This window comes from Alosa alosa, chromosome 10, assembly GCF_017589495.1.
Source record: "Alosa alosa isolate M-15738 ecotype Scorff River chromosome 10, AALO_Geno_1.1, whole genome shotgun sequence".
Lineage (NCBI taxonomy): Eukaryota > Metazoa > Chordata > Actinopteri > Clupeiformes > Clupeidae > Alosa > Alosa alosa.
In genome coordinates, this window is record NC_063198.1 from 5574112 (window position 1) to 5594216 (window position 20105).

At 43.9% G+C, this 20105-nt stretch overlaps 1 protein-coding gene across 1 annotated transcript; it reads right to left on the reverse strand.

The window, feature by feature from the left end:
* Positions 1-355: 355 nt before the first annotated feature.
* On the reverse strand, positions 356-18705 carry LOC125301592 (protein phosphatase 1 regulatory subunit 1A-like). The gene is made up of 7 exons (XM_048254201.1): positions 18159-18705; positions 10838-10898; positions 6488-6525; positions 5144-5207; positions 3662-3862; positions 2282-2392; positions 356-1943 (listed from the first exon to the last, which is right to left on the reverse strand). The coding sequence occupies exons 1-7, from the start codon at positions 18237-18239 to the stop codon at positions 1885-1887; spliced, it is 615 nt and encodes a 204-aa protein (XP_048110158.1). The 5' UTR covers positions 18240-18705; the 3' UTR covers positions 356-1884.
* Between the last annotated feature and the right edge of the window lie 1400 nt (positions 18706-20105).

The window sequence follows — 20105 nt, forward strand, 5'->3', positions numbered from 1 at the left end:
CAAGGACAGGGTGACAAAGTACATCATATGTTATGGTCTACTCTATGGCTGTAAAGTAGAGGTGAGAATGTCAGGGCGATTGATCCATCTGTGAAAACCTCATATGAGGTAAGAGCACTGCCACCCTATGTTTTCCAGCAGGTTGCTCAGGATTCTCATTCCACCCTCCCTTTCTATAACTGATCAGCCCCCCCACCTCATATTTTTGGAGCCTCTGCATTAGATTGACTTAAAAAGTAAATTTCGAGCAGTGTTCTCCATCCTCATGAGCGTGTCGTTATGAAACCTGTCCCCCTTTTTTGGTGTGATGTGAGAAAAGCAATTTGGCTCCCTCATAACAGCAATAATACTACCATTTCAAATCACCCAACGTTTATTATAGACAATGTTTTACTCGATAAAAAGGTTCAAAAACATACTTTAATTCTTAAATGGTTTTAGTCATCCAGAAATGCATTCAGTGTTGTATTTTTTTTATCAGGTAGTCTCGCCTCAGCTTAAAGAGAAAGGTTTACAGTACTTACTGAGCCTGTGGCCTTTGATTGCATTTGCCTGAGGATGTGCGGGACCCCAAACAACAAAGGATGGCCCTATGGGCCAATTGTAGTTGATAATAACTGGTGGGCTAGGATGAACACAGGAATTAAACTATAAATCAGGGGTTTGCACTGTATGTGTGCGTGTTTGTGTGTCCACATGTATTTGTCTTTTTGTGTCTAGGTGGGCTTGTGTGTGTCAAAGAGAGAAATAGAGAGATGAAAGGAGAAGTCCAAAAAGAACATAATATTTGGCTAGAGATATTACCCAATCATAGACATAGGCTATTATTATTGGTCCAGAAGAGAATTTGAGATCGTAAAATGTATAGGAAAATGTCAAGCAGAAATTACAGTAGTTAATAGCAGGAGTTTAGTAATGTGTAAAGTGTGGTATGTTCACTGCATGTGAAATTACTGATTGGAAAATGATTGCATTAAAAACATTAAATGTAATGTAGCATGTTCCACACACAAGTCTTTTGTTCAACAAGAGAAATGTGTGTGTGTGTGTGTGTGTGTGTGTGTGTGTGGTGTGTGTGTGGCAGGGTGAATGGCAGGGTTGGGTGAGATTCTAGAACTCCAGCTGAGTCAGAATTCTCAGGGTGAGATTCTAGAACTCCAGCTGGGCCAGAATTCCACTGAGAACCACGAGGGCTCAGATAGATCTGTTTGACGCTCTCTGAACTATGATGGATTCTGAGCCTTTCCAGATAACACAGCTGAATGAGGCCCCTGGTGCATAGAAATGGATATCTGGTGTGCTGGACTCCTGTTAGATCTAAATCAGGCCCTGAAATCTAAATCAGGCCCTACCCCCTTGTGTAAATGACAGACAGCAGGTACAGTGGATTGACTCTGAGATGTAGTGATATTGCATGTTTGCAAGCGTGGATTTAAAATGGACAGAATTTTAAGAAATCAACATTTCCTGCAAAATAAATTCAATATGACAATTGTCGGAAAATAAACTCAATACTATTGTTTAAGGTTAAACATTTTAACGTCTATTTGACCAAATTTTAACATCTGGCAGAAAATAAGGTGATGCACATAAAACAACAAAGTCAGTGTGTCAAAATAAATATTTAAGAATATTAATTATACCCTGTTTTTCAAGGCTTGACAATTTTACTTACAGTAAATAAGTGATATACAACATATACAACAAAAAAGAAAATATAAATAAATAAACCAACTGTCAAAACTGGAAACAAACGTGACAAACAAGAAATAAATGCCATTATGGTTTCTTCCTCCAATTCTGGTAAGGCAAAACTGGAGTCAAAAAAGATCCCATCTTAATGGGTTGCTTCCATCCGAACAGAATGGCATCTTCCCAATGACCCTACTGCTTCTTTTCCACACTGGTTTTCTGCGTCACCTCAGATGCTGATGCAGTGCTGTCTGCGGATAGAGAATACAGACACAAACATGTGCATTACATTAAAATAAAAATGCAGAGGACAACAAAGGAGCAAGAATGAAAGTGTTGGAAAACAAGGAAATTACAGGTTGATGTCTCTCTCTCTCTCTCTCTCTCTCTCATCTCTCAAAGGGATGCAACAGAAACTGGGACACATTTTGATTCTCACAGAGTGCAACTCTTTTTTTTTTTTTTTTAACAGAGGATTGCATTCAAATGTGTGAAAATATGTAGGTCAACACATTATCACATCAGAGCTTTGAACATTTTTCCCAGATCAGTTTACTCCCTACTCACCAAAAGTGATACAAGAATTTACCTGGTTGCGTGTTTTGTGTTGATGTTGCCGTGGAGACAGAAGGGACCACTTCTTCCTTTGACAGAGGAAGCTCCATACCCCCAGCAGCCTCTAGGCTCTCCCGTGAAAACTCTGCAAGAAAACAATCACCAGAAAAAAACGAGATCTTTCTGTGTTTTATGCAACAAATCACGGCTTTCTAGTTCAAAGAGAATTCATAGGGTAATGGAAAACTAGATGAATTGTAAATCTGTAAACAATTGCCCCTGTTATATAGTTTTATTCCTTTTCACCTTGGATTGTCACGATCGACAGTGTGAGTAAATATACATTTGTTTATCCGGTATTCCATTTTTCTTCAGCCCCAATATGTGTTTGGGAAATTATTTCTCAGATAAAGCTGATGATGGAATTTGCCAACACAATTTCTACAGTCTGATTGAATGCTTTCTGCATCTGCCATGGCACATAATCATGTTCAACTATCATGTGTTGACAAAGATTCATTTGTGGTCGAAACTGAGACAATCAAAGCGCTTTGAGTGGAGGCAAAGAATATGCTGGTTGTAACTGCTGTCTTTTCTGTCCTGCTACAACAGGGGCCATTTCTGCCACAGCTCTCTCTATCTGTTACCAGGGCCAAATTGAATCAGCTGGCACACTCTTATCTGAGAGGCTGCCAAGGCATTGCTCCATTAGATGTGTTTTTCTTGATCCCTCTCTCTCTCTTTCTCTCTATTCTCCCCTCTCCTTTTCTGCTGTGTCTTCCAGGGCTTCGCCTGCCATGACCTTGATTCTCTATCTTGTCTACTATATGTTTTCCTCATTACTCTCTCTAACACACACACACACACACACACACACACACTCTCTCTCTCTCTCTCTCTCTCTCTCTCTCTCTCTCTCTCTCTCTCTCGTCTCCATCATGTTCACTCTTTCCTCTCCTCCTTTCTATTCACCATTTTCGCCCTTCTCAATGGGGAGGAAGGATGAGCAGTTCTTTCAAAGGAATGGACCATTCTGCAGTGCACCTACAGTACAAATGCATCCGGAGTATAATAGAGGTGAACACACACTCTTATTCTCATTTCAGTATTCCCTCTCTTTTCTTCCTACTCTTTCTTCTCTTCATGTTCCCCTTCATTCTCCTCCTTCTCTCCCTCTCCATCTTCTTCCTCCTTCTCCTCTCCCTCATCCTACTCAACCTCTCCATCTCCCTCCTCCCTTTTCTCTCTCTCCTCTTCTCCCTTTTCCTTCTCTCTCTCTCTCTTCCTCCTCCTTCTCCTCTCCCTTGTCTTCCTCATTCTTCTCCTCTCTCTCTCCACCTCCTCTCTCTCTCTCGCTCCTCTTCCTCTCTCTATCTCTCTCTCTCTTCCTCCTCCTCTGGCTCCATCTCCTCACCCTCCATCTGGCAGCGCAGCTTCTCGAAGGCCTTGCTGGTGGCGTTGTCCCCGGTGCTCCAGGCCTCCTCGTCCTCGGGCAGCTCCTCTCCGGCGGGCGTGGCATCAGGGCTGGGCCGGTCCGAAAGACAGCTCTCTGAGGAGCACTCGTCAGCCCCCTGCTGCTGCCGATACAGGTGGTGCTCCACCAGGAACTGAAGCTCTGCAAAATACACACACACACGCACACACACACACATATTACTGTACACTGAAACAACTGTATGGTATTCACAAAGATTGGTATTCACAAAGAGTGTCTACATATAAAAGTGTGTGTGTGTGTGTGTGTGTATTTTGCAGAGCTTCAGTTCCTGGTGGGTGTGTGTGTGTGTTTTGCAGGGTTTATAGGAGTGTGTAATGCATGTGTCATGTTTTGCTAATTTATTATGTGTTTCATGCAAAGAATAGAGAGAATCTACTACACTAGAAAGATTAGGTTTCATGGTGCAACTCACTCTTCACAGAGATCGGGGTTACAACAGTATTAAATAATGGAGAGACATACACAAGGACATTTTCAAAAACATAACTGTATCAAAGATATAAAGAAATGTATTAACCTTTTTGCTAAAGTGTTGCTTTGAAAAAAAAAAAAAACTGGTTTGCAGAATAAAATAGTGATATTGGTAATGGACAGTTTTTCTTGTCTTGTTTCTAAGCATTTAGGTGCAACATAGATCAGTGTACTAAAATGAATCTATCATGTCTCCCTCTCAGATAAATTACATAGAATACTGCCTCTCACTGTCTCCACAGACTTTGCAGTGCTATCTCAAATTGTGCCAGATGAACAGACTACTCAAGGGGAGGGAGGGAGGTAACTTAGTGCAGAGGGAGGAAGATGCATCCATTTTGAAATATCATGGCAATTTACTCAGTTCCACTGATCATGTGCAATCAAACCATTTTATGTAAGGGGACAACACATCTAAATCCTTTTGGATTGCATCCAATATATGCTTTTTTATCAGGCACTCATTCAGTTCAGTGGTGCACTAGATCACTATGTTCATCGTTCTTAGAGAACAGATGCAGTTGAATGATGGTACCAGCATAGCAATACAAAGCACCATCTTCGGTGGTGGTACTATGGAACCCAAAGATGGAGCTTGGCTAGACACAGCAAACTAGTTATTTACTAATGGAACGTAAACTGTCATGGCCCCATGAGCACAGCTTCACTGCTGTGTCGTTGTAGACACAGATGATAGATGGCTTTTTGTTCTTAGCTGTTGTTTGTGTGCTGTTATGCATCAAACCCCAGCAACACTGGGAGGCCTGGTGTAGAGCAAATGAACACAGCGAACCTCTACTGTCACCAGCAAGCGCTAATTAATATATCAGTTTGATGCTCTTATGCTGTGTGAAGCCGCAAGATGTGTTCATTAATAGACTCAGTGCTCTGAGCCACAAGGCAGGGAGCTTTACTGGAGTGCCTCACCTTTCATGGTAGGATTCCCTCGTGCCCCCTTCCTCCTCTGCCTGGGGGAATTCAACAAGGCTTGCTGTGAAAACATACAACCAACATTTCTACAACATTTCAGCATTTACAGAGAAGTAAACACAAATGGCCATGCTTACATGTTACAATTACAAGATAAAAGTGACACATCTTGTAGTCAAATCACTGCGTGACTTCAATCAATCATTACACACTGGACAACAAAATGCAAAACATAGTTCTTAAAATGAAGAGTTTCAGCCTTCAGCCATTTTTGCTATGTCTGCCATTTCTTTCTCATTGTACTGGTATCAGAAACACTGTAAAAAGACAAAATGTATTGAATACAAATGAAACTGTATTCATTCCTCCAAAGATGGAACTGTCATTGACATGTAAGACCTACAGCATGTAAAGATTTTCATTGAACTACAATTTGTCACACCTGGACTTGTCAGCTTTTGTACTGTTTTCTTCACCAAATAGGCAATACAGAACTTTTTCTAAATGTGCCTGAGATCCATACTCTGTACTCTGCGAATAGCAACAGAACAGACATGGTATCTGTTATGGATAATGAATGATTACTGATTGAAGAATTGTGCAAAGGCAATTCACACAGGTGTATCATAGATAGATGGGTGCAGAATAGATGTTTTGTTTAGGACAGGGAAACCAATCATTTGGGTCTTTGAATGACATCTGTGTTAACTGTTTTGCAAAAGGGTGTGAGAAATGTGTGAACCCAATGAAAATGTGTGAGCACATTTGCAAGAGATGACTTATGCTGTGCAAAGAAGATCACCTAATGAAGACCAAGTGGATCCCAGTTTCTTTAAGCAGGTCAAAGCAATCGAGATAAACTGTAACACTGCTGTACAGAGCTCTTGTCAGAGCAGAGTCTGTGTATTGTTGTTGTCACCTGTTGTTGTTGTTGTTGTTTGAGCACCCAACCTCTATGTGTAACTAACAGTAATCAGAGGTTCCAATTATGAGCAATCAAGTGTTTCTATTCAATCAGCTTCCTACAGCTGAGACATGTAGGGGTGGCCGTCAATTATGGCAAAGCATAATTTCCCTTAACTCCCATGAAAAACAAAATGTAATTTCCTGTAACTCCCATGAAAAACAAAATGGAAATCAACCTCAAAAGAGAGGATACTCAAGAATGTAAAAGGTTTATAGGTTATCATATGCCTGTACAGTATATGACATCCTGATGGCTTGTAAAGTTGGCTTGATAGCTTGTTGAGTTCATGAAGTCAACATCTGGCATTCAGACTCTGCGCAGGGCAGGTATAATGGGCTCTTAGTGGTAATGAGATTAGGATTATATGATTTTACCTTGTACAGCTGGTTGGGAAGACGGTCTTCGTCAATCTCTGTAAAGAAAAAAAAACACACATGAACATAAATGGCAAGTACATGGGTTGGGTAAAATGCATGTCATTACATTTACCTTAAAACGGATTACATTTAAAAGGATGAGATATACCAGCATCAATTTCATGTGCTGATATGTAATACAGACACACACATGCACACACACACATCTACGCCCTTTTACTCTTTTTACACACACACAGCCACAGCTACAGCACACACACACACACACACACACACACACACACAGACACACACGCACTTACTCATACACAAACACCCATTTCACAGGAACAGTCCTTAGAGAGTCCCCTATGCGCTCCCCAGAGAGCTGAGCTGTCGGGCAGCCGTAGGGTGCTGCTGCCAACTCCTCTCCTCTCACCACTGAGGTGACCTTGCAGCCACCCAGACTGTTTAATGCCCCATGCCCCCTCTAGACATCTGTCTCCGTCGGCAACAGCAATGGCAGCGGCAGTGGGAGCAGTACCCACAGAACCCCAGGGGAGCCACACACACACACACACACACACACATATCCACTCAACCCGAGGAGCGCTGCCCAGGGGCCGACCGACAGCCGTAATGGCTGCCCAAAACACCGGAATACTAATGGAACTGGACCAGGAAGTGCAATAGCAAATCAACTCTATAATCAATGTAAAATGAGTACAGTTAACCCGCAGGGGTCGATAGTCCGGCCCCTGAACTCTTTGCCATCTCAGAGCCTTTCAACCTTTTTCTTTTTACCAGGACACCACCACCTTGTTGCCTGGCAACCTATCCCCCATACCCATCCAGCCCCAGACACCAAGTATTAGTATAAGTGCCCAGTGTTAATGTGTGTGCAACGTTTGTGTAAGAGCTCTGCTCAACATTTAGCATGGTGGTGTGATACCTTTCATGCCCCCCCCCCCTCATCCCCGCCCCCTGTTCACAGCCACTGGTACAGTCAGTAGAGCAGACAGAAGCACCAGAAACATGTGGGTGGGTGTGACACTAAACCTGTCCAATGGTACTGACCACCTCAAAATAAAAACATGCAAGTGCTCATTGTTAATGTTCCAAGAGGACAATACAAGTATTTCATTTATATTAAAACGCTGAGTCATTGTATTTGTATTGTTGCTGGGATTTCACACTCATTCCTTGCAAATGGAAATGCCTGCCTCAATCTGTCAGTGTCCATGTGGAGATGAAGATGTGTGAGCTGAGCTGAGCTGTGCCAGTCACTCTGCCTCGCCGGTGGAGAGGAGCGCTGAGGTATTGAGACGTCGGCACTGACTGTCATCTGTGATTTCATCGTGATGCCAGAGGACAGGATGACACAGGGACGACAGACAGTGATTAAGGCAGATAGAGACTGCAGACTACCCCAAGTATGAAACACTGAAGTTCACACACACACAAAACACACACACACACACACACACACACACACACACACACACATAGACATACAACAGAGACAGACAGAGACAGTCACACACACACAGACACACAGACACACAAACACACACGCACACATGCACGCACGCACACACACACACACACACACACACACACAGACATAAGACAGAGACAGACACACACAGACACAGACACACAAACACACACAGATGCACACACACACACGTACACATACAGGTATTCTCTCACACACACTCACATGCACTTGACTATACACACACTATACACACTTCCGTAGCATGCTCATACACACACATACAGACACACAAACATGCACACCACACACACATACACATTCCTTTGACCCTCCTGACTTTGTTCAAGTGAGTAGCACTATGCTAATGGAATTTATTCAAATTGACTATATCGGACAAATATACCATTCCAATCTCATACCGCCACTCTCGCAATAGAGATTTCTTGGCTGATCCATCAAGATAATTACAGGCAGGCTCTGTACAGAACTTCACCTGCAGTCCTGCACTGAGTAATAAGGATCATCATGTTTTGGTTTAATCTTTTTTTTTCATCTGCTGAGAATAATTGAAATTTGGCAATCTCCTCTCTAAATCTGTGTTTATACCACACTTTGATGTTGCTGTACTTGAAAACACACACACACACAAACACACACACACACACACACACACACACACACACACACACACACACACACACACACACACACACACACACACACACACACACACAGACACAGACACACACACACACACACACACACACACACACACACTAAGTTAACTAAGTTAAGTGTTAATGCAGGTAACTGAATGTACTATCTCATCATCATGCCTCCTCCTGTGTGCCCACTGAGTGTGTGTGTACTGCACAAGTGTGTGCATGAGTGTGTGTGAGAGAGTACATGTGAGAAGCCCATGATGAAGGTAAGAGAGACAGATTAGAAAGATGTCTGGCAAGAGGGTGTGTGTGTGTGTGTGTGTGTGTGCTATGATCAAGGATGGCAGACAATAGGAGTGTAAATGATACATCTCTGGAAAGTGTGTGATCATATCTATATGAGTGTGTGTGTGTGTGTGTGTGTGTGTGTGTGTGTGTGTGTGCACGCGCATGTTTGTGTGTGTGTGTGTGTGTGTGTGCACGCGCATGTTTGTGTGTGTGTGTGTGTGTGTGCATGCATGTGGGTGATAGGGAGAGAGAGGAATTCTGTAATGTGCCAGTGAAATATCTGGGGCAGGATGGGAGCAGGGCCTGAGTAATCTGCCGACTGTTAAATAATGTAACAAACTGTCTGCCGGGGCACGTCACTGCACCATCCCTCTCTCCGCACCTCTCCACTGAGAGCTCTCTCTCTCTCTATCACACACACACACACACACACACACACACTGTTTAAAGCCTCTTCTCCTTTGTGTGTACTCTTTCAAGCCAGCTCTGCCTTTATCTGCCTTTTACTCATAATTATTTCTCTGTATTTATTTCTTGGCAATTATTTCTCTTCCTGTCTCTCTCTGTGTGTCTGTCTCTGTCTATGTGTTTGTCTGGCTGGCTGCGTCCTTTCTCCTGTGTAGTCTGATCCATCTTGCTTCATACTGTAGATGGATTGGGGACAGATTATGCGACCTCCTCTCTGTTTTCGTAACACTGTTTAACAGATCCATCTCTCTCTCTCTCACTGAAATAAGCAAGGCAGCAGAACATTGGAAAGTACAAGCAATCACACAAACACACTCTCACTCACACACACTCTCACACACACACACACACACACACACACACACACACACACACACACACACACACACACACACACATACAGGCCTCATACACAACACTAATCTGAACCGGCCCAGAGAATAATTTAGACCATGTATAGCATTTTAGAATTAATCTGAACTGCCTGATTCGAGATGCTGAAAACACCAGGGACACAGCAGGGTTGCTGGATGTGCGCAATTAAAATATAATTAGGCCTTTTCTCCATACAATTCAACAAACAACACTCTAAAAAGCATATAAGAAGAACAAAGACAAAGATATAAATACCAAAAGAATAACAATAAGCATGACTAAGACTCTCCCTTGGTGTTTTATGGTCACTGTGAAAACAAAACCAGAATAAAAATAGGGGAAATTCAGCGTAGCCTACAATTCCCATAATCTCTAGTGAGTCAGTTGCTCCCCCATGCACATAAGGGTGGGAACTGTGGAGAAAGATCTGGATGTAAAGGAGGAAGCGTGTATTGTGGTTGAACCATAACAAGAGAGGGTATGACGCTGATGCATGCACCGATCAGAAGACAGGAACTAAAGTGGAATACACGGGAGAGAAGATCATCCAATAACACACCAGCGCAAAGTAGAGATCATCCAATAACACACCCCTGGAAAAGGTCTCAGTTCCTTTGATGCTTGTTAAAGGACTAGGCATTCAGGGACTTGCACTGAATGAGTCACAAAGAGAGTGTAAAAATAAGCCTGCTGTGAGGACAGCTTTTGCTTTTTTATTATTTGGTAAAAAAAATCAAGCATGCCTGTCCAAAGCAACTTTGCACACAAAATAGCAATACTGATGAAAGCAAGCAGACATCTGTATTCAGCACACACCAATATTAACAGCTCGTTTGAAACTGAAGTGGAATAGCACTCAATGGAATAACATTCAGTCAAACACTGAGCAATGGAACATTTGTGTTTTGTTATCTGAAAGACGAGCTAAGAAGCTAAGAAGCTCCTCATAATACTCAGAAGTTTGATTGTCTCCCACTGCTTCTAGATCTCTACAATATGTCCAGGCACAATGCATAGGAGAGATAGAACACAAAGCATAAAGGAATGCAGTAATGAGACAAAGCGGTGTCGTACCTGGTGACGATTGGTCACTGGAGGCCACTAAAGTGGCAGGGGTCGGCCTTCTTCTCCTGATCTGCAGAATGGAGAACAGAAAAGCAATGGCTATCAGTTCATGCATTGTTATTAAACTTGCAAACAACAACTCAATCTAATCTTCAATCTACTGTTAGGGAACAGAATCACAAAGACCCAGATTTCACATGCCGACATATTTGACTTGGTTGATATAACAAAAAGAAGTGCTTCCTTGCTCTCCATTGATGGCATACAACAGAGTTTACCTGGTAGGGGTTTAGAACTCTCCTTGTGGTATACCGGCACAAGCTTGATCTAATCCATACACTCAATAACAGAAAAGTTGCTGGCTATCTTTGCCTAAATCTTTACTGAGTCCTTGCTTCTGATGTACTAAAGGTGATATTACCAGCACAAACACAGTGTCCCAATAGACCCTGAACATAGCCAAGGCCTACGTTGTCTTGCTCATGTAAAAGGTGCAATCCTCAGTATGTTCTACTAAAAGGTTAGCTTGGGCATTTTTCTCTTTTGCAGCTGATAGCAAGTGTGTGGATGTGTTTGCACATGCAGACCTTTCCGAAATACAAGCCTAATAGCTACTGCCTTTAAAGAGCCAGCAGCTAAGACCACAGAGAATAATCTATTAGCACATGATAATGCAGTTATAAGGGGCAATACCAAACAATAAATCCTTCAGATTCCCCCAAATGGCGTACACACACACACACACACACACACACACAGGAATCAGAGAGTGAGCATTAGTTCTAGTCTACACTTCCAATCACCCGGTAGCATTGTGGCGGAGCACCTTGAACTGACTGTGTGTGTGTTTGTGCTCCGCTGGCTGGCTGGCGTTGTTGTCGGACTCGGGTCGGGCTGCTGAGCCAAGCTGAAACTCAGTCAGGGGGCCGGTCGGCCTCCCCCTGCAGACAGAGCAAGCCAAGACCAGTGTGTGTGTGTGTGTGTGTGTGTGTGTGCGCGTGCTCTCTCCCACCTTCCATCAGGATTCGCTTACACGTGCTGCTCGCTCGCATAGGACATGCAGCCTCAGATCACCTCTGAGTGTTAGCGTAGCCTCGTGTAACCTCTCCCAGACTGACTCAGGCTCTCACAGCTCGAGTGTTTAAACAATGACACGATCTCTCACTACACGGGCACCTTCAGATGGCGTGACATACACAGTATTATTCCTGTGCTGGCACATGATGGTGCTTCACTGAGATTGACAATGCTGATACAACTGCAGAACTCTTCACACATAGCAGATACAGAGAGATGCTATCAAAGTTGATCTTGATTCACTTACCCTATATTACCCTACCAATCATAACTGTCTGACACCAAAAAGTAAACCTTTGGATGTTACTGCAAAGTGTCACTTCTATCTAAAAAAATGTGAACACACTGCAGACTGAGGCTGCCAAAGTCTTACAGTAGGCCTATGCTTCCACAAGTCAACAGTCATTCCAAAACCTCCAAAAGTTCCCCCTCCATTTGCATAATTTGTCTTTCACCATATGGCGAGGAGAAAGAGATATGCAGCAGTTTACTTTTGACATCTTGGAAACTTGGACAGTTGTCATGTTACATTGGGCAATTTGTGAAAGGAGACATCTTGCATCATCTTTGTTCAGACAGTGCATAACCTCAATTGACTCTATTGTAATTTCACCTGCTGTTACAGTCTATGCGGCTACGAACAAACACACTAAGAAACCAGTGAGTCAGTGAGCATTTATGTGTCATAACAACGATTGTGGACATTACAGCACATTTTTCTGATGCTCACCTGCATCTGCCAACAGAGACAGATACAAGTGCTCCATCCTCATATAACCTCTCAGGAGTTCTTCACAACTGCAGTCAGGATATTGGTTTGTATCAACCCCCCTCCCTCCTTGATGCAGTGCAATATGCAATTTTGTTTTCCTTCACACATCTGTGGATCACTCTCTCAGGCTGCATCATGCTCTCGGTAAGACACATGCACAAGAGAGCTTCATTAACTAAACTCTGCAGCATGCCCCACACAGTGTGAGCCCTGTGTGTGAACAAACAAAGCCGAAGCTATTTCCTCTCCTCCTTTAGAATTGCCTCTTAACAAGGGCTTCTCCAGGAAGAGGAGTGCATCTCCTTTTGTCCCTGGCCTCGTTGATGAAACTAATTGAGTATTCAGAGGGCGGTGGACCTGGCTCCTCGCCCCTACGATAGCCAGACTCCGAGAGAGACAGGCGGAGTTCAAAACCCCCTTTCCTACCACTGACTCAGAGTGCAATATGGCCCTTATGCGGAATGATGCAACTGTCCTAGTTTCACACTGAAACACACAAAGTGATCAGCCTCACTTCCTGACAGAGAAGCGTACTGTATCATTGCATCTTCTTCTGCACTGAGGTGGAATGGGCAGCAATAGATGTGTCTTGTGAGTTGTTGTGTTGCAATGGTCTGAAGGCCCATTCTTTCTCCTTAGTGAAGGAGATGGTCTGAAGGCCCATTCTTTCTCCTTCTTTTTCCTGCAATGATCATTTTGGCTAGCAAGTTGATTTCTGTGTCTGCAGGGTAGACTTGTTCTGCCTGTTTTCCACAGTATTGTGATAATCCATCGCAATGATGGCAATTGTACTGATAAAGATGGAGGCATCCTTGCCTTGGTTATAGTTGTGGGGGTGCTGTTATTCCCCTGGAAGGAGCTTTCTAAGATGCCAATCTGATTTGCTGTACAAAACGGTACCACAACCTCACCTACAGGCTCATTTATAGCATGACATTGTAAAGAAAAGATACTGCTGAACTCCTCTGATCTCCTTTTCTTACTGTTTATGTAGGAGGGGCAAGGCAAGCGTGCTTGATAGTCCAGACCTATTGGCTTACACACACACACACACAGTCTTTAAATAGTCAGATTTGCTTGACATTTCACAGTCATTTCTACATCAATTATAATGCAATCATTGACGCTGGCAAAACTGACACAAAAAGACGTGCAGACAAATACAAATACACACTCACTCACTCACACACACACACACACACACACAAATACACACACACACCACACACACATACACCACACCCACACACACAAACGCACAAATACACACACACACCACACACACATACACCACACCCACACACACAAACGCACAAATACACACACACCACACACACACACACACACACACACACACACACACACACACACACACACACACACACACAAATCTTAGCCCCATGGGTTTGGCTTTGTAAGCTCGGGGCTTGTCTGCCCACTCTGCTTAGAAATGCACTGCTGCATTCTTGCAACAAAGAGCCACTGCCTCCCACTCTCCAGCAGAGGAATGGCCAGCAGGAAAGAATCCTCCATTTGAATTGCAGTGTCTCCTCCAGAGACTAGTCTTATGCACTGAGCACAATGCAACCTGTGAGGTCAGTCCTGGTCACTCTGAGAGCACATTCATTTCAAATGAATTAAACATGAAATAAAGTAGAGAAGTGAACTATATCTCTCACAAAAACTCTCCTCTCTCTGCATGGACTAGGTTTTTTTCCACCCCAATATGTTTTCATCATTTTGTTGTTTACTGAACTGAGCGGAATATGTTGCTTTTCATTCAGAAGTGTAAGATGAAGCCAATAAAGAGCTGAGTTTTTTCAGAGGCTCCTGCTGTGAAGGCACCCTGCCCCTCTCAAAGCTTCCATCTGTTTTACTTCAGTGGCAAGTGCCAAGAAAACCCGCCCGGTCTTTTTTATCTCAGTGATCTTGGTCATGTGACGCACAACTCCCCCGAGCATCAGACTGGGTGTTTAGTGCAGCTGGGTGTTGCTGGATGTACAAACATCATAGTGTGTGTGTGTGTGTGTGTGTGTGTGTGTGTGTGTGTGTGTGTGTGTGTGTGTGTGTGTGTGTGTGCAGTAGTTTTTTGTCACCATTACTCCACCGCAGCACCATGAGAACTGAACCTGCGCTTTTGAACATCATGGTGATGCGTTTTCCTTCTGCCTGACTGCTCAAGGGGGGCAGATAATCCTCTCTTCACGCTGCTCATGTTATAACAGCGTTTCCACAGGGGTCCAATGTAAAGTTACTCTTACAGAAACCACTTAATCTGAAACATGACCCATGTATCTTCTTTAGATCATGAACAAGCAAGTGTGGCTATGTATTTACAGGGCATGCTAAATGCGCTGAATGACCTTGATGACCTAATTACATTGTGGCTGTATGATTGATCGGTGATGGACTGTACAGAAAGACCACAATACAGTATATGATTTCCACTATTTGGACCATGTGTGAAATCTACACAAAACATCTTTGAGGGACAATTTAAGACACCAGAATGTGATGCTAATCGAACTACTTCAGAAGATCAGCAAAACATGTACAGTAGATTGAGATAGTCTGTTCCACTCCACCAATAATAATCATATCTGAGTAAAAAGAGGGATTTTCTTGCATGAATTGAATGTAAATATCATCATAATGGGTGCAAATCAAAGCGCCCAATAAATCATCAGCACACGCTGAAGTCTTCAGCCCATTCATTACTCATTCATTACTGCTATGATGACTTGGTTATGAAATATCAAACCATGATGTTATCTGTATACATGTTCATTATAAAATGCAAATTGTACATTTTGAAGGCAGATTGTAAAATGCAGTATTTTTGGATCCAATCCACCTGAATTGTAATGAAAGAAAACTTGACATTATATTATTGTAAATCAGCTTATAAATGCTCCATTTTATACTGGGCATCTAACACTAGTGCTTAAGACAGATAGACCCATCCTGTGGGGATAACAAGTATATCTTCTTGTTCCGCTTTACAGGTTTAAGGTGGACAGCCAGCGTATTAAGAGGGGCCCGTTCCCAGAGTGGTAGGGTCTGATAGAGAGCACTCTCCCCCAGAGCGAGGCCACTCTGACAGGCAGTGCTGCCGAGGTGCTGTCCACTTGCTGGGTGGGCTGTCAGGAGGCCGTAGTACAGCAGGGGATGATGGATGGTCCAAGGCACCCCGCTACTGCACTCCTAACACCTAAGCAGTGGGGTGAACAGTGGTGGCGTGATGCCTCAGTACACACACACACACACACACACACACACACACACACACACACACACACACACACACACAGACACACGACACAGTGGCGCACGCACATGCCACACACACACACACACACACACACACACACACACAGGCACACACACACTCACAAACATGAATTACAAATCCCGACAAAAAATGGTCTGGCAAGGAACCAAGGTTCTCCTGAGGATCCCTGGTTAGGCAGCTTGTGCCCAGTGAAGCTAAGACACCTTGGGGAGCCAAAAACTAGATTTCTTCTGGTGAGACACAGGACACAGATTCAAACTGGCCAGAAGAGACAGCAGCGCCCAGCTTCTGCAGAGAGCGCGGTGCAGCAGGCTAGCAAAGCTGCCATCAGAGCTTGATCTTTCTCATAATTAATGCAGAGTCTCACTGTTCTCTGCTCTGCTTTAGATAAGAGGATGTTCCAAATATCAAAATAAGCCCAGAAACAAACAAAAAACAAACAAAAACAATTAATGCACCAGGGTGGTGAAGTAATGCTAATCCACTAAAAGCAGACCCAGCATGGACATGAATGATAATCGATCAGAACTATGCAACACTCACAGTCAGATCTGTGGACATTGATAGTCTCTGCTGGGTCCCCGTGCGCTAATTAAAAGCTGATAAAGAGTTCATTACAAGCCTCCCATCCTCTGGCCAAAATCAATCAGCTCTGCAGAGCTGCTTTTGTTCCACATTACAATAGCGCTCTCGTCTTCCCAATGTCTGGGGAGAGCTGAGAGGTCTTCCGTGCACTTTTCATGGCACTCATCAGTAATATATACAGTAAAGGGCCTCAAGATCAACACACTATCCCCCTTTTCATTTGGAGGGACTTGCTCGATTTGCTTAAAAGACTGTAGCAATCCCTTGCAAAAGGACCTTGTATTAACATCAGCACCAGATGGACCATATTTTACAATTGTGCAGATGGTGTCTTTTTAATGACCAGGAGAAGCAAGCGGGGTGTTGACATTTTTCCTCTCCTCAGCAACTCTCAGCAGCAGCAACACATGGACTCAGCATCCTGCATTTGCGTGGGGGCTCTGCCTCTGACGCGGAGAATGTAAGAGAGAGAGAGAAAAGAGAGAGAGAGAGAGAGAGAGAGAGGGAGGGAGGGAGGAAAATAAGGGAGAGAAAGAGGGGGTCTCCAGAGGTTTTCTTTCTGAGTTTATTTACAGCAGGATCAATGAAGCTACTCCAGGATTAAGTTTCGCTGCCCAAGGACCGGGGTCGCTAACATTTTTTCTGCGGCTCATTTGTCTTGCCTTGGCCCCGGGCTTCCCTTGAACACCAGTGCACAACCATCATGAAGTAGTGGTTAAGTGGTTGCAGTCATTCATTATTACAATCTGTTTTATAGCCAAGTATACTTGTCTCTTTGTTATCATATAGCACAGTCCAGGATCATTCACACTTCACAAATATTAATATAAGAGAGATTTAAGTGAGAACGTAGTATGTGTTCATCTTACACATCTCAAATGCATTTCTAATGTTGAGGTTTAAAAAGCCATATTCTGGATTTTAACATCTATCTTTTATCTCCTCTCATCTCATATATCTGATCTGAGTCATCCAAGTAGAAGGAAGGGGGATAGCTTGAGTCTTGTAAATGTTACCTTTTAAAGCCTCTCATTCATTATAAATGTGCAACTTCATTCATGTTAAATTCATTAACTGCACTCAATCAGATGTTTCCTTTGCTAAGATCCTGTTGGCGGACACCTCATCCTATTCACCGTGGTCCCTGCAGAACTTTCTTCAGCTTTATAATACCCTACCTGTCTGACAGGAGATCAGCGCAGACACGGGGAGCACAATGGACTAACAAATCAGCTCACAGCTGCCTGACCCAGAGCCCCTGGAGGATTGTGAGGCTGTCGGAGCAACCTCGGAGCAGTGACAACAAGCAAGCGCATCCAGAGTGGTGTTTATGACACAACTGTGATCTCCAATGTGTGTGTGTGTGTGTGTGGGGGGATATGCGGATGTAACCAGTAATTGCACACACAATTTCGTTATCCACTCAAATGGTATTAAAACACTTGCTCAATTGCACTCTTGAAAAGATATGAGGTTCTGGTGCACGGTGAGTCATATCAGCATTGAACACCTACAATACCTTGGGCTCTTTTGTCTCTCACTCGCTTTATCTCTCTCTCTGTATCTCTCTCTCAGACACACACACACACACACACTCAGCTCACCTGTTCAGCTGCCTCCGGGTCCAGGTGAGAGTCGAGGAGTGGCACAGTGAATTGAATCTTGCGCGGGCTCCCGGTCTCCATTTTAAGAAGAGGAATGGATGGAAGTATAGAGAGAATGACAGAAAGAAAGAAAGAAAGAAAGAAAGAGAGAGAGAGGGGTGAGCAGAGGATAGATAAACAAGTGGTGCTGGTGTGTGAGAGTGAGAGAGGGGAGGGAGAGGGCTTTCTGGAGGTGATGAAGAGAGAGAAGCAGCTGCAGTGAGCGGATTCTGTGTTCTGTGTTCTTCCCTTTCTGTCCTCCCAGGTCTCCCCTAATTCCACGCTGTCTGGCACAATTGCGTCTCCTCTTTATCCCGGTGGATCCCTGCGCGGCCTCCCTTGTTAAATGAAGTCTCCCGGCTCCTCACTCCTCCTTCCCTCTGTTTGGCTCCTCTCCTCTTCTCTCAGCTCAGCGCAGTGCCAAGGACATTCAGCTACTGATCACCTCTATCGCTCCCTCTCTCTCTCTCTCTCTCTCTCTACCTCCCTTCTCTCTCTCTCTCTTTCGCTGCCCCCCTCCCCTCTATTTCTCATCCTCTCATTCGGCAGCTCTGCCTCCCCCTCTGGCTTAGCTCCTCCTTTTCACCCTGTCTCTGCCTTGCTATTGGCTGGCGGGCATCGGGAGTATCACTTAATGCAAATTGTGGTTCAGAATCTCTTAAACTCTTCTCAGCCTTACTAATGAGCCTGTTTTGTGCACAGTGCAGGTGTTTTTAAACATCTCTTGACTACAAAACAAACATATTCTCATTTTTTTTTCTTCTGTCATATCTTACTAATAGTACATTAAGTAGAATTGTAGTAGTCTTTCTATGAAAAGATTATATAAATAGTATATTTGACATTAAATTTCATTTGTGTACCTTTCACTTGTGTTTTATCTTTATTAGTAACTGCGACTCTAGAGTAGTAGCATCACACCAGTGTAGCTGATGGGGGAGCCGTGGTGTTGCTTGACTGCTTTGAGACGTTTATTGCCCAGCATCGGAGAAGGCTAAAGAGTCAGAGCCAGTGAGCCGTGAGGATCTCTCTGCTAAGCTGTCAGCTGGCTCCTGTGGTGGCCATGACAGATCAACAGAGGGAAACTGAACCCCCATGACAGGGTATCCACATCCCATTTCAGCAGCAGAGCTGTCCAGTACAAATGATTGTGTTGCTCTCACTTTTCAATCAATTACTTGTTCCATTAGTGGTACTTGGTAAAAGCAATTCAACCCTACAATAATGTGAGTGTACAGAAAGCATTAGTCAAGAGGCGACACAGAAATAAAGCATGGCTTGGTTATTCAGGTAATTAAACAGGTGTTAGAATGCCTAATTACCAATCTATGATTTCTCATAGATCAAATATGGCACCACAGTGTAATAAGGGTGTAGGAAGGCCGGTCTATTTACGTCAAATCCGTCGAGGCCACTGAGTCAGAGTGAAGCACGAGCAGGGTTGATGAGGACTGTGTAGGAGTCGCTGATGGAGGAGGCATTTTTAGATAGGAGAACCCCCTCCCGCAGCGATCTGTTTATCCACATCAGCACGAAGCACGACTTCAGGTGGGGAGAGGAGGGCTTTTTGATTTCCTCACTGCGTGGTGGACGAGTCTGTCCAAATGTGGGATTGTGAGAAGGGGATGCGGGGGATGAAATGAGACACCTCTCTTGCTCGGATCAGCGCCAGTGCCTGTGTTATACATGGGACAAGAGGGGGAGGGGACTCCTCATCTCCTTTGAGTGGTCAGGGTGGGGCTGAGGAGGGGCCCGCAAGGTGTGTGTGTGTGTGTGTGTGTGTGTGTGTGTGTGTGTGTGTGTGTGTCTTCAAAGCGAAACACCGGCAAGCCACACACACAGAGCAACACACTTTGTTGCAGAAGCTACGCAATACACCCCAGGTCCTTCACCCACACCCACACCCAC

Bases quoted from the DNA above. Each gene is read 5' to 3' on its own strand.
- LOC125301592 (XM_048254201.1), bottom strand. From the start codon at position 18,239: ATGGAGACCGGGAGCCCGCGCAAGATTCAATTCACTGTGCCACTCCTC. The intron at 10,899-18,158 runs GTGAGCTGAGTG...TCCATTCTGCAG, and splicing joins ACCCGGAGGCAGCTGAACAG to ATCAGGAGAAGAAGGCCGAC. The intron at 2,393-3,661 runs GTGAGGAGATGG...GTTTTCTTGCAG, and splicing joins GCTGCGCTGCCAGATGGAGG to AGTTTTCACGGGAGAGCCTA.